The 15,197-nt window shown below is 44.7% G+C and overlaps 1 protein-coding gene across 14 annotated transcripts in view; it reads right to left on the bottom strand.

Moving 5' to 3' along the window:
- Window positions 1-1,563: 1,563 nt before the first annotated feature.
- Window positions 1,564-15,197, bottom strand: part of STAU1 (staufen double-stranded RNA binding protein 1) — a 51,794-nt gene continuing 38,160 nt past the window's right edge. For 5 of the 14 annotated variants that reach the window (XM_077335574.1, XM_077335573.1, XM_077335576.1 and 2 more), the window contains 9 exons: window positions 14,999-15,097; window positions 12,358-12,588; window positions 11,130-11,273; window positions 9,697-9,843; window positions 8,459-8,531; window positions 7,768-8,084; window positions 4,430-4,552; window positions 3,564-3,649; window positions 1,564-2,645 (listed from right to left, as the gene is read on the bottom strand). In XM_077335574.1, the coding sequence (XP_077191689.1) occupies window positions 2,558-2,645; window positions 3,564-3,649; window positions 4,430-4,552; window positions 7,768-8,084; window positions 8,459-8,531; window positions 9,697-9,843; window positions 11,130-11,273; window positions 12,358-12,588; window positions 14,999-15,097 (1,308 nt within the window). In that variant the 3' untranslated portion in view covers window positions 1,564-2,557. Of the gene's footprint in view, window positions 2,646-3,559; window positions 3,650-4,429; window positions 4,553-7,767; window positions 8,085-8,458; window positions 8,532-9,696; window positions 9,844-11,129; window positions 11,274-12,357; window positions 12,589-14,998; window positions 15,098-15,197 lie in introns of those variants that run through there. The other 9 variants (XM_077335575.1, XM_077335581.1, XM_077335583.1 and 6 more) reach the window with 5 other exon arrangements.

The raw sequence follows: 15,197 nt of genomic DNA, 5'->3' as shown, positions 1-15,197 counted from the left end.
GAAAAGCTTAAACATCCCAAATAAGTTAACTGATTTAAATAATGCCAAACTTGGAAGCAGCCTGGAAACATGGTTCAGGTTTGCACACTATTATGTATTAACTCATTCAACAAAACCTTATAGCTGAGTGAAAAAGAGTTGGAATGTAATCCATGATACACAGTTTAATAGATAAGGACATGAAGTCTCTTCCTTGCATTTTTAGCAAGTTAGATCAAACATATTTCTTTGGTGTTACCACAATTGCCAAAGTGACTGAAGTCACCTCTTTGCTGCACGGCTCAGATTGTTTATGTGATGCCTCTGATGGGGACAGGCTGGGTTAGGATTGACAAAGCCGCCAGATGTAAATCAGTTTAGATCCTAGTCTGCCATGGATTGTTAAATCAACTTGACAAGATCTGAGAAACCAGATTACTACGTGTACCTTAGGCAAAGACCTTAGAACAGGGGTAGTCAAACTGCGGCCCTCCAGATGTCCATGGACCACAATTCCCAGAAGCCCCTGCCAGCGAATGCTGTCAGGGGCTTCTGGGAATTGTAGTCCATGGACATCTAGAGGGCTGCAGTTTAACTACCCCTGCCTTAAAATGTTGCGAGACCCAGAAATTGCTGTGGAGTTGAGTGTGTGTGTGTGTGGGGTGTCTATAGACTGGGTGGGAAGGGAGGAGCTTTCAGTGTGTGCTAGAATTGATTTGGATATACTTGTGACCCCAGTTGTGAGCAACGATTAAAAGACAGTCTGTGTTGTGTAGTAGTAGGGACTAGGATGTGGGAGAGCCAGGTTCAATTCCCCACCCTGCCAGGGAACCTTGCTGGATGACCTTGGGCAACAAAACCTGGCTCTCCAGAATAGCTGCCCCTCTTGACTACAAAAGCACGCTGGCTTCAGGATCGTGAACACACAGAGGAAGGCAGTGGCACACTACCTCTGGACTTGCATACCCAGGGAATTGATGATCGCCACTATGGGATGGTAGGTAAATTTCCTCCAGGCCAGGTTGGATTCTGGAGATTTTGTGTGTGTGTGTGTGTGTGTGTGTGTGTGTGTGTGTGTGTGTGTGTGTGGAGGGATCACTTGGGCATGAAACTGGGGTCACTGTGGGTGGGGCAGGTAGTTGTGAGTGTCCTGCATTGTGCAGGGGGTTGGACTAGATGACCCTGGAGGTACCTTCCAACTCTGATTCGCTCGCTTTGACAACTCCAAAGGGATCGGCAGTGACTTGACACGCCAGAAAGAGAGAGAGAGAGAGAGAGAGGGAGAGAAAGAGAGAAAGAGAGAAAGAGAGAAAGAGAGAAAGAAAGAAAGAAAGAAAGAAAGAGAGAAAGAAAGAAAGAGAGAAAGAAAGAGAGAAAGAAAGAGAGAAAGAGAGAAAGAGAGAAAGAGAGAGAGAGAGAAAGAAAGAAAGAAAGAAAGAAAGAAAGAAAGAAAGAAAGAAAGAAAGAAAGAAAGAAAGAAAGAAAGAAAGAAAGAAAGAAAGAAAGAGGGGGGGCTTTTAAAGAAAAAAGCAGACCCTAAGAGGTAAATACGGAGCATGAGGCATCAAGGACACACCCACTTCGTCTTTTAGTATTTACCATTTATTGGTGACAAACACTACGTTTTACTTACATTCCATGGGGAGAAAAAATTCCAGCGTAAACAATGAACTGAAGCAGTACTTAACTTGCAAGGCTATCGTGCTTTACCTGGACCATATGCAAAAACTTTACTGCACACATCGCCGTGTGCAATAAACACAACATCAAAAGCAACACAGTTTTATATATAAACATAGGTAATTTTTTTCAGCCCTACATGGAGATGTAATTAAACAGTATAAAGCACTCAAGGAAAATCAACCTGCAGCTTTATATGCACTACACTGAGATCATATCCTGTAATGTACCGAGTTTGTGTGCCTTTACACAGACACACACACACAATTTTTTTTTATTATTATTGTTTTTAAAACAAAGCTGAGCGACCGTTGAGACTTCTGTTGCATTCAGGTTCCCCCGCCCCCTCCCCCTGCAAAATCAAAAGGATCAAATGAAGTTTAAAATCCCTAAAACGTGTAATTATTCGTTCAACCGTTGGACAGTGAGGCTGGGCTTGCCTCAGTTCGACGCGTTCTCTTTTATTCTTTTTGTTTTAATTAATGTCTTTAAATCAAATGGCAGGCACACCGTTTGTTTCCAGTGAAATTCCCCCCAACAATTTCATTAAAAACAACCAAAAAAAAAAAAACCGAACACATACACGGATATGATCTTCCCAAGTTAGTTCATAGGTTAAGTGTGTCAACCTCAGACAACAAAGTTTCTAAACTGTGCTATAGCTCTAGGTACAATTAAGAAACTTGTTTTCAACTGAAAAATTTATAGTGTCATTCAAAACAATGCAATGAAACTAAAAATTTTTGTTTTTTAGATCACTGTTTGGAAAAGCAACGGTTATGATTTAGACACTACAGTGATCCATGGCCGCTGTAGTGCTCTAAAACAGTTAGGTTACATTAATTAGGAAGCGTTTGATTTTCTCTGGTGCTTTCAGGGTTGGGTCCAGTCAGCCTTTTTAGGCAGTGGTATCCAGTGTTTGTCCCAAAGTGTTTGAGCTAGCCGGTTTCAGGAGAGGGTCATTTTCCATTTCTTGCTTCACGCATCTAGAGAAAGGAGAAAAGAACGAGAGAGTCCTTTGCATTCGGCCCACTGGCGTCTGCTCCTACGGACCAGCGGTTCTGAACAGATGATGCCCAAGAGAAGGCAAAACAGCAAAAGTGCCTCGAATGTTTCTATCTATTTATTTCAAGTGTGCTGCCAGACAGGAAATTAAGCTGCTTCTGGCAAGGGAAGCCTGCTCTGCTGAGCAGACTGTATAATTTACAGCACTATAAAGCATTTCTTGAGGAGTGCGGAATGGAGAGAGAGCATTATGCTTATGGCAACACATCCAAAGCTTCAAACCAGAATGACAGGACAATTTGTCCTCAGAAGCCACTGCAGGGCAGTCACAATAAGGACATAAAACCAGCTCTGCCACCCTTACCAGGGTCCAAAGCAAAAATGAAATAGGAGGAGTAGGACCCACTGAAGGACCAGATACAAGGCAAGTAATAGGGCACTGGGATACCAGTATGGTGTGTCAAATGTTACAGTATAATGAACAGACTTCTATGGAGTCTTCAAACTTCAGTATGACTAAGAGATTGTTTCTCTAAATTTAAATTTCCTGTTGAAAACACCGAAAAAGCCACACAGCAAAATGCGTTAGGATTTGTTTAATATTCTGGACGTTAAAGAACCACTGAAGTTTATAGGCTCCATAGAAGTCTGTTCATTATACCCTACCATTAGATGCACCATACTGGTATCCCAGCATCCTATTACTTACCCTTACCAGGGTGACAACATAGCTTTTGGGATTTGCAGGCCCAATCCCCCAAAAGGTTTTACACGAAAAACATTGCATAAAGGTTCGTTATCTTTCTTTGTGTGCTGAGCATTACAAAACTGAGGTTGCTTTTGCTTTAAAAAATAACATGTAAAAAAAGAGGGGAAATGTTAATATCACTTTTACTCACACAGACATTGGTCCATTTCCTGTTCTTGGCATCTCTGTAGTTTGTTGGTCCAACTCAGACAGCAATTTTAAGATGTTTAATGCAGCCTGGAGCAAGGAAAGAGGCACATGAACACTCACATGTTACCATGTTCCACAAGGATAGCTCCCAGTGGAGCTTTTCAAACTCACAAAGGAATTGGTTTCAAGGACAAACAGGACATTTCCCACCCACCAGCTTGTAGGAAAAGTCACCAGGAAACACTTGGTGTGGTCTGGAGTGTTCCCACTGGGCAGAGACAGTGATCCACATGACGGTCACCTCTAGGCTGGACTTCTGCAACTCACTCTATGCAGGCCTGTCCTTGACTTTGATCCGGAAACTGCAACTAGTCCAGAACACAGCCACCAGGGTCCTCACAGAAACACCTTGGAGGTCCCACATTCAGCCCATCCTCCAGCAGCTGTGCTGGCTTCCGGTTGAATTCCAGATCAGACTTAAGGTTACGGTTATCACCTTCAAGGCCATACATGGTCTCGGCCCAGTGTACCTGAGGGATCGCCTCTCTGCTTACACTCCCCAGTTCCAACTCCAGAATGTTCCAATATTTGAATACCTCAATAGGTAGGTATGCTTGATTACATGACACGTAACATTATCTGACAAACGCAACCTATATTTGTTGCTTCTCTCACGTTCCCGTTCTATTTAGCTGGGATGGGTCACCAGCAACAAGACCCCAAGTTCTACTAAGCATTCAACACAGTAAAAAACCTGGAGAGGGCCAAGAATGACGCCGTGCCCTTTAATCCGCAGGAAATTATGCCAACTAATAAGACTGAAATTTCTGAAAGGCAGCTGAGGGGATGAGAATCCAATTTCCTTACCATATCATGGCAAGATTCTACATCTTTTCCAATCCCATGGCTGATCAGGGGTGGCTGAGAGGAACAATTTATAAGAGACACAAATTCATTCTTGTTGTTTTTGGGGAAATCTTTGTATTCAACCTAAAAACGCAAAAAAAAAAAAAAAAGCTATTAACTTCATTCATGCCTCCATCTCCCTCCACACAGGAGACCACCCAAATGGCTCATTTTTATCCTCACATAGCTGTGCAGTAAATTAATTCTCAAGTGAATTAAGCCTTGCATTTTAAAATACTTTTAAAACCCAAGTTCTAAATATTAATTTTATGTATTTAAATGGTGTGTTTTAGTGATGTCATCCGCCCTAAACCTTTGGGGAAAAGTGGGATATAACAATAACAGTAACAATATAAATATAAATAAATACATATAATTAGGCCGAGAGAGGACGAGTGACTTACCCAAGGTCTCCCAGTAAGCTTCCATGGCAGAATGAGGATTTGAACCCAAGCATCCTGAATCCTAGTTCGGCACTCTAACTGCTACAGCACGCTACTTATTGCCAAATAATTGTCCACAGGCCCACTCACCAAGGACCAGCCCTCTGACCCTCAAGCAAGCAAAATTCCCAGCAGTCTACAGAGTCTCCCATCCCAATTTGCACAGCCTGACTTCTCTAGAGCAAGCAGCGGGAAATCCCTCTTTGGATGACAGGAGGCATCAACTCTCCCCCAGGCGCTCTGCACATGCCGACTGATGGGTCCTCAGCTCTGAGTAAGCCAAGCCAGGATTGATGGGCTCTTGTTTGTGGACATGCATGCTGGTGTTTCTAGATTAATATCATGATCAATCCATCAGGGTTCCTCTGACATATGGGAAAAAACTGCACTGAAATCAGAGGATGCTCGCCAGTGGCTCTGTTCACACACACACACACACACACACACACACACCCAATACAAATCTGTAAAACTGCCTGCTTTTCCTTCTGTTCTGGAAATTCGTGATAGCAAAGTCTTCTCTGAACCATATCTGTGCCTCTCCATTAAACTCTCCCATCCCTGCTATTAATTTATCAGTACCAATCTTCACTTTTTGTCTGTTTTGTCATAAACAGAAGTTTATGACCTGGATAGCCCAGGAAAGCCTGATCGCATCAAATTTCAGAAATTAAGCCGGGCAAACCCTTGGATGGGAGACCTCCATGGATTTGGGTGGTAGTTCCTCCAAGGAACACTAGTGGTCACAATGCGGAGGCAGGCAATGGCAAACTGCCTCCAAACATCCCTTGCCTGCAGCTCACACACTATACAATAAATAAATAAATACAGAAGCTTTGGCTCTAACCATGTTCCCTACAAGAGTGGGAAGGTAGTATATTTTGGGCAATTCTTCCCTTGCACTGCTGCTTGCTCTTCGGAGCCACCAGTCCCCAGGGATTTGAATTCAGAAAAGGGCACAGCAGAATTCAGGAGGGATACACCTCTCTAAGTCCTGCTCTGTTTGCACTAGATAGAAGCTGGGAACCTAAAAGGTTGAGCAGCAGAATATTTATTACGTATTAAAATGCATTCCATGAGACACATGAGAATATACTCAGGCTCAGAGGGTTTCTATAAGGGTGGCACTTTGAAGAATAAGTATTCTAATGGGGGAGGGGGGGGCTCCAAGAGATCTATTTGGATACTTTTCATTAGTGTGGGAGGCCCTTTATATGGTTTACCACCTTATAAGTCCCCATTATTAGATCACGTGATTGCATTTAAACATTAGACAACCGAAGAAGACCCCAAGGGGGGTTGAAATGCATTTGGTTATCTGTTTTTTTTAAATCATTTATCCATGTGTCAAAAGGTTGTGGATCTGAGCAATAGTGCATTATATATGTTTCAAAGCCTTATATGAGCACATGTATTGAAATAAATATTTGAATTTTAATTGTGTAGACCAGGGGTAGTCAAACTGTGGCCCTCCAGATGTCCATGGACTACTATTCCTATGAGAATTGGGAACCTGGTGTAGACAGAGAGGGTTACTTTGTTCCCTCTTTTGTTGTTTCATTGCACTAGATAGAAGCCAATCCACAGCTTGTAAGGTCCCCCAAAACAGGATTTCTACATTCTGCTTGATGCCCAGAATACTATCCTCTTTAAAAACAAACTGCAGTGTTTTTAAAAACTACAGAAATATTCATTGCTAATATAAATGCTCTCTTGATACCTAGGTACTGTCAGCAAAAGAAAACATCTTGGCACTTTAATCGGTGGAGGAATGGCAGTATCATAGAATCATAGAGTTGGAAGGGGCCATACAGGCCATCTAGTCCAACCCCCTGCTCTACACAGGATCAGCCCAAAGCATCCTAAAGCATCCAAGAAAAGTGTGTATCCAACCTTTGCTTGAAGACTGCCAATGAGGGCAGTAGTAAAAGTGGTTCACGCTCTATGGTCTCCAATGGTCATGCTTCTATAATCTAAATCCTTCAAGTGACACTTTTGTCAAATAGCTCAGTTCCTGTTTTTCCATGGTAACTTCTGGATCTACTATTCTACTTTACTACATGTAGTGATTCTCCTCCCACCCCCCTCCGCGCCTCCCCCTGAGGAAGCATTCTAATGCTTCAAAACCAGCTTGCTGGGAGCAGCGGTATATAAATGTAATAAATAAATAAATAATGGGAGTGACATTGTAATTGAAACAGTACATTTGTCCAGAGAGGCCACAGAAATTCCCCTGACTACATGCATGTCCCATCAAAGGAGCAGGGCAACTAAGCGCTCTGCCTAGTTATGAAGGGCACCATGTGCTTGGCGGGAAAAGGATGCATGAAGCACCATGGGCTGAGCCAGGGATCCCCTACCTTTTTCAGCCTGAGGGTACTTATGGAATTTTGATAATAGTCTGGTGGACACAGTCACAAAACGACTGCCGGAGGAGGAGGAGTCAGCTAGAAAATGGCTGCTGCAACTTTCCTTGGCTCATACAATGCAAATCCTTGTGCTGTTGTGGCAGCTGCAGCTGAAGCAACATTTAAAAAATCTGCAGTCCATCAAATCTCCAATGGCCAATCAGAAGCATCCTAGGGCAAAAGCCCCCCTGGCTCCACCCACCTTCTAAAAGCACTTGGTGGGCACCAGGAAATGTGTTGGCAAACACCATGGCACCCCTGGGTTAAGGTACAATGAAAGGAACGGCAGCTATGACCACTACTGTACTCTGTCAATTAAGATGTAGACAATGTAGCTTTCAGGGCTACCTGCCCTCCTCCAGAAGCAGCAGCCACTGGTTACAGCTTTGAGGAACAAGGTTCTCCTATAGGAAGGCAGATCCTACAAAGATGCTAAAAGCTGGTTTACCTGGATTCCCTGAACACTGGAAAGGTAGTCCAACTGTTCTGAGGGTCTAGCGAGTGGTCCATGGGGTACATGGCCCGAGGAGCTGTTTTTTAAAATGGTCTCGGCGGTAGGGGACGTGCCACCGTATAACAGCTCTCTAGCAATCATGGCCGTCACTGTAGCCTTGGCAGGATTCGGGGCTGCCCTACTGAACTCTTTGGTGTGGTGTCCTTGATTCACTCCTACAGCCTGCGCGACCTCGGGGACCATGGGCAGAATGCCCGCAGGGAGCTGTTGATGGCTGAGATAAGGCATCCTGAACTCGTCTTCTTTATTACCTAGGCAGAGATAAAAATTGGACAGCAATTATCTGTCATGCACACAATGAGAAATCGCTATTCTCCAGAATTACTTCTGAAGCCCCAGAATCCACCCCAGCCCGCAGGGAGACGAGCGGCACTCTGCATGGGAACAAGGCTTACATGCTCCTTCTCCACTGGCTGACTCGTTTGGCCTACGGTGTCAAGTCAGGCCATGCTAAATTATTTTAACTTTTTAAAAATTGTAACTGCTGCTTCGCAGAGACTTAACAGAACAAATCATGCCAATCAAGTGGGGCGGATGTAAACTTCAAGGGATCTGCCATTCCTGAAATGTTTTAATCCCCCCCAACTGTATTACATGGGAGCTAAATATAATTAAGTTCACTTACTAGCAGTTGTTTCTTCGGAACCGGGTTCAAAAAAGGTTACTTTTCTTACGTCACCTGGCTTCTTTACTGGTGTCTGCCAGGAAGAAAAAAAGGAAACAATTTATTTTGAAATCTGCCCACCTAACCTCTGAGGAGAGCTTACAGCACTTTAGAAATAAAAAAGCATTTATACGGTTCAAGTCTACAAAATAAATCTTGTAAGTCCAACCCCAACCGGTCCAATAGATAATTGAGACTTTCACAAGGCCTCAGTACATCATGACAGAAGAGCTATGTCCGGAATAGGGATGTGAGTTGGCTTACAAATACCCCTGTGAAATGCAGTAATGGGTTTAAACAACAAGTACAACGATACAGGCTAGATATCAGGAAAAAAAATTTTCACAGTCAGAGTAGTTCAGCAGTGGAATAGGCTGCCGAAGGAGGTGGTGAGCTCCCCCTCACTGGCAGTCTTCAAGCAAAGGTTGGATACACACTTTTCTTGGATGCTTTAGGATGCTTTGGGCTGATCCTGTGTTGAGCAGGGGGTTGGACTAGATGGCCTGTATGGCCCCTTCCAACTCTATGATTCTATGATTCTATGAAATATGATGTCATCCACAGGAATGGCACGACCACTGAGTGGATAATCTACACAAATGTGTGGGCAAGAGATGTAATCCTTTCCCCAGGCGACCAACCCATTCCAGATGTTCAAGCCCATAAGGAGGCAAGAAACGAGTTTGAGAGGGCAAGGAATTGAGAGGTGGAAGGGCACTGTGGCACAACATTCCCCAAACACTGCCTTTCTTGGCACAGACAAGGTCAGCTCTCCATCTCGGTCAAGCACACAAAGTCATCTGGTTCCACCATCTGCACCAGGATGACGAAGAGTTGGCTTTTCGTACTCCGCTTTTTGCTACCCAAAGGAGTCTTACAGCGGCCTTCCGTTTCCACTTCCCACAACAGACACCCTGCAAGGGTGAGAGAGAGGCTGAGAGAGAGCTCTGAGAGAACTGTGGCTGGCTGAAAGTCACTCAACTGGCTGCATGTGGAGCAATTAGTGGGGGATCAAAATTTGGTTCCTCCAGATTAGAGTCTGCTGTTCTTAACTCCTGCAACACACTGGCTCCCTATTGGTGGGCTCCGTGCTTAAACTCTTCTATCAGCTGTGGCCTCCAGAGTCTCATAGAGACACGCATCACTAATTCAGCCCACCTGTGCCGAAGCAGCAAGGCCATAGTTTAAGAACACATTACCTTTTCTTCTGTCTTTAGCGCTGGCTTTGGGGGCTGGGGTTGAGGGGCTTTGAATCCTAAAACTTCCAGCATATTTTCAGCTGCGTTTCGCTTTGCTACTTTCTTATTGGTTCCCATCCCGTCGGCTGTGTGCATCCCAACTTTCACCTGCAGCAGACAGAAACACTTAACGGCAAGAAACCCTCTTAAATGAAAATGTGAACATTGTCGACACTAGCCTATCCATCTCAAACATGGCCTGACAGTACAGCCAAATTTAACAGGGATTATTTTTTCCCTTGTTCACTGCAAGGTCCTTAATGCCGTTTAATCGCAGGGGCCGCAACCTAAAATACACAAAATAACTTTTATTCTGTGAACATTCATTCATTCATTCATTCATTCATTCATTCATTCATTCATTCATTCATTCATTCATTCATTCCATTCCATTTCATTCCATTCCTCGCCACTCCCCAAAGGCTCGTGCTGGGTTACAGTGTCAGATAACCCCTCACAAAAAAAGGCACTTATGTGCGTGTGTCGAATTACGCACTGGTGCCCGTGCCTCCCCCCCCCCCCCCCGTGATGTGGCGCTGGCTGCGTCGGCCTGGAACGGTTGATTCGGACGCTGCTGCGCACATCTTGAGCTTCATTTGCATTTTTATCCCTACTTTCTTCCACCAGTTTATAAAGGGCTAGAGAACAGATAGCAGATATTGGTTTTTATAGGCCACCGTTCTCTACCCGAAGGAGTCTCAAAGCAGCTTACAGTCGCCTTCCCTTTCCTCTCCCCACAACAGACACCCTGTGAGGGAGGTGAAGCTGAGAAAGCCCTGATATCACTGCTCCATCAGAACAGCTTTATCAGTGCTGAGACCAAGGTTACCCAGCTGCCTGCATGTGGGGGAGTAGGGAATCAGACCCAGCTTGCCAGATTAGAAGTCAGTGCTCCTAACCACTACACCAGGCTGTCTCTCTTTTCTTTGGGCATGTTAGCTACAGTTCATGTAATACCTCCCACTCCCCTGTGAAATTCACTGATTATTCATTCATTTCTGGGTTGAATTCTGCTTGATGAATTTAGCCTTTAATTCTGGGATCCTGGCTACTTAGGAACATTTTCTCTCATACTTCACTGTCTGAAGTGAAACCTCATCTAGAGTCAGCACTTGGTGTTTAATGGCATCTGTGATGTGAAATTTCCTAACCAAGGACATCCGCCGGACAGCTTCCCTATCTGCAAGGGAATTTAGCATTTTTCAGGCTGAAAGACTACTTCTGGTTTGAAAGTGAGATGCACTACTGCCGTGCATTTTAACGTCCTGCCAGGAAGTGTTCCACGGGGTTCTGCTGTGATTTTACTGTTGGGTGCTTTGAGGACCCCTTTGGCCAAAAAGTGCCCATGAAGCAATTAGGCCGCCAACCATGCACCTGAAGCCCTGCAAACAAACCTGCATAACGAACTCCCTGCGCCTGGGAAGCCCCCGTTCTGTGATGAGCATGTATTCGGGCTCCTTCTCTTTCTTGGCTTGCTGTATCTGAGCCAGTCTGCTAATAGGATTCATACCTTGACCGTATTCAGGGCTTGTCTGTAACTGGGGATGGAGAAAAGGAGGGGGAGGGGAGAGGAGTCAGCCAACTGCAACAATTCCAAGATCATCCTGCTATACTACAAACTATTCAACTTAGACCTCATATATTTGATGTTCCCTCGACCTGGCCAGCCAGAGGCAACATAATTATTTCAGATCTTTGAAGATAAGAAAGGTCAAGCCCTGGCCAGTCTTTGGATGGGAGCCCAGCAAGGAAGCTCAGGGTCGCCACACAGAGGCAAGCAATGACAAACCACCTTTGTCCATCCCTTGCCTTAAAAACCCTACAGGGTCGCCGTCTGTCGGCTGCTGCTTGATGGCACTTTCCACCCTCGCATCTGACACTATGCTATGCTCAGTTTCTGCACACAGTTGTCACAAGTGGGTCAAATGCACACATGCACACACAACTAAGGCAAGAACACCTTGTGAGTGTTCAACAAAACAGAATAACACAAGAATGGGTTGAAGACAGAGGAGAGCAGCAAATACAAGTATCTAAACCAATGGTTCCCAAACTTATCTGGCCTACCGCCCCCTTTCCAGAAAAAATATTACTCAGCGCCCTGGAAATTAATTTTTTTTATTTTAATAGTTATTCATCGCCCCCAAATGCACCTGTGGACCATCGCCGCCCCCCTGGATCGCTGCAGCACCCACCAGGGGGCGGTAGCGCCCACTTTGGGAATCACCGATCTAAACGAAGGCAGGTTTTTAAAATCAGCTTGTGTCCTTACTGATGCATCATACCCAGCATCAGTTTCCAGACAAGCCTGTCCCAATTGCCTAAGCCAGGACTGACCAGGAAGTCCAAGGTTACGATGCAGGCAGCAATAGCAAACCATCTCTGCTCCTCCCTTGCCCGGAACATCCCATGGACTGCAAGTTCTTCTACCAGGCTTCTGTAAGCCAGAGCTCCCTGGATCAGATCCATTTAGACTACTGGCAGTTCAGATTAGCATTCTCTACACCAGATGAGGTGAGCTCTGACTCGCAAAGGTGATGCAGGGACTCCCGTTTCTTGCTCCCTCGGACTTAACGCAGCTCCCCGCTTCCCATTTCCGCAACAGCCAGGGACTCGACTCACTTTTACTATCGATTTTGTTTTCTTTTTGATCCGCGGCTTCATTTTCTCCACCGTCGGGAGAGGCGGCAGCTTTTTCAGCTCTTCCAGGACAGCTATGGCGGCGTTCTTCTTGGAGATCTTCTTGCTCTTGCCTTCGCCCTCGCCCATGAACTCGCCGACCGAAACCTTAGTGACAAAGCTCTTCATGTGAGGCGGACCACTTTCCCGGGTCACCTGTTTCAGAGGGAAAAACTGAGTGAAAGCGTGATAAACACTAATTAAAAGTGGTAAGGTACAATGGTTGTAGCAAACTTCACTCACAAGAACTATACTATAAATCTAAAGAGGGGAGGGGTCAGCAAGGGGGGGAATTAAATGGGCCCATGCTGCTTGTTAAAAAAAAATAAATACAACCGCCTCCTGGCTTAATCTGAAACCCCTCAGGACACTCCCCTCACCCCTTCCTTTTGCAAGTCAAAAATGTAAATTCAAAGAAGCGTTAGCATATTTTAGGGACTTTATGCTTTTTATACCCTTGTTCCACTAAGTAAGTTCGATATTCACCGTTCGGAATGCACATCACACCCCCCCTCTTGCAACTGATTGAGTTTATATACAAGCGAGTATAGCGTATAAAATTAAAGCATAGTAAATCTTGGCATGCGGCCATGCTTCAATTAAGCAAACACCCAAATATTAGTTTGCAGGGAAGGAGCAAAGGCTGCTAAGCACTCTAACATGGCTCTGAACGAAGTCTGAGGCCAGGGGCACCTTTGGACCAATGAAGTTTTATTCTTTGACCTGGAATAAAACTTTGTTGTTCTTAATGGGGCCATTGGACTTAGACTTTGTTCTGCTGCTCCAGACCAGTCTTGGCAGAGAATAGCTCATAAACAAGACGCAATGCGTTATCTGAAAAAAATGATACACACTTGGACATTCATAGCACCAAACTGGGATTAATTAACCCTTCCCCATCTTTAACTAAGTTGCATCCAAATACAGCCATAGGTGGAAAGCAGCTGTAATGGAAAACAGTGTTGCACTTTCCTGCGAGTTTTGTTCATCTAGTTCTCTCTGTGCAGCATACATGGGACTGTTCATGTGCTCAGGCCAGCTACCTGAAGATTTCCAGCTAACATAGTAACGGAGGAGTGGCCCTTCCCAAATGGAGCCGAATGGGCTGTTTTCCTGCCTGTCACATGTTCCAGGGAGAGGCCCCACTTCCTCCTGCAGTTCTCCTTGACCACCGCTATGAGCCAACAAATAGATTCAAGGAGCTCACAGGAGAGTAGGAGGGAGGCATGTGTGCCTGCACAGAAATGACTACAAGAACAACGGTTTCAGGTAAGTGCAACACTGTTTTCATTGTCATTGTTCTGTGCAGTCCCACATGGAAGACTAGCAAGCTGACTTACAAGGTAGTGTGGTGAGCTATATTGGAAAATACCACTTTTGGTACAGATGGTTAAGGCTCTTGAGGAACCTCTTCGAAATCTCATGTGAGAAGACAGACTTCCCTTCTACTGGAGCATGGAAAGCATAGAATGCTGCTTAATGGACTTTTTAACAGAAAATACTGATAAATCTGTATTCTTTAACGATACTGACTGGTTGATCAGTGTTTCCTTGGCAGTGGTTCCAATGAGGACCTGCCCGGAGCCCGTTCTGGTGTCACGGAACATCTACAGTTCAGATCTGACCTCAGAACCGACTGGACTGAAATCACTGACAGAGGGCAGTAAATGTGGATCGTGTTTTCCCATAAGGCAGTCTGAAAGCAAGAAGCATGGTCTGCATAAGCCTTTGGGGTAAACTGCTGGCAGATCTTACATGCTGATACGTTGTGGTTATCCCCAAAACCCCCCAAACAGCCAGAGTGCTCATCCAGTCAAGTAATCTTCACAGAGCAAGAGGAACATTTTTAATAAAGATATCCTATTTTTTAGATGAAAAGACCTGAGTTAATGAGGAACATGCTTCTCAAGGGGATGGCAAACAGAAAACTGAGGGGGGGGGAAGGAAGGGGTCCCTCCCCAGAGTATATGATCACTGGTCAAGAAAACAGCCTGAACAGCTCCAACTGGGAAGGATCTCTCCTGCTCTGTTATTAGGCTAGCAAGACATCTTCCAGTGGCTGGCCTGTGTGCACATGCACAATGCCATGTGGAACGGTACAGAGCAATGATGATGAACTATGTTATTTCAAAGCCCAGCCAAACCATTATTACACTAAACCCTCTACAAAGCCTGTAACACACACCCCTCTCATCTTCAGAGTCATGAAAAGAAAAAAAATCCTATTTTATTTCTGAAGCAATATAAACAGACAATATTCAGTAAAGGGCTTGCAGTCAGAGTTGCATCCCCCGACAACCCTGCTAAAGTGCACCCCCACAAACACACAATTGGTCCCTGGGCAGAGGTGAATTGGTAGTGCTCGTTTGATATTTTGGAATATATCTTGTGCTACCAACACCCAGCCTCTCAGTTCCCTTTGTGATACATTTCAAGGACCCAAGGGTGAAGAGTCTGGACATGCTAACACATCAATTAAAAGGTCAGATATATCTGACCCAAAATGTCCCCCCCCCCCAACACCCCACTATTCTTCAGTATTCTATATAAAAAAGCCCGTGTTACAGCAATTAACTAAACCTACCTCAAAATTCACAGGCAAGTTCCTTTTAAGTGCAATCTCAAACACTTGGCTTATTTCAGATTTATTGAGATTTTCGTCATCTGGTTCTCTCCCATTAATCTAAGAGAAGAACAATGATATTGAGGAAGCTTCTTAAAACCGGCTCACTAACAGCACAAGGGGGTTAGTATCGAAACTGTACACATACTTCCTTTAAAAG

This window comes from Paroedura picta, chromosome 4, assembly GCF_049243985.1.
Source record: "Paroedura picta isolate Pp20150507F chromosome 4, Ppicta_v3.0, whole genome shotgun sequence".
Classification (NCBI taxonomy): domain Eukaryota; kingdom Metazoa; phylum Chordata; class Lepidosauria; order Squamata; family Gekkonidae; genus Paroedura; species Paroedura picta.
This window is presented reverse-complemented; position numbering and strand designations above follow the sequence as displayed.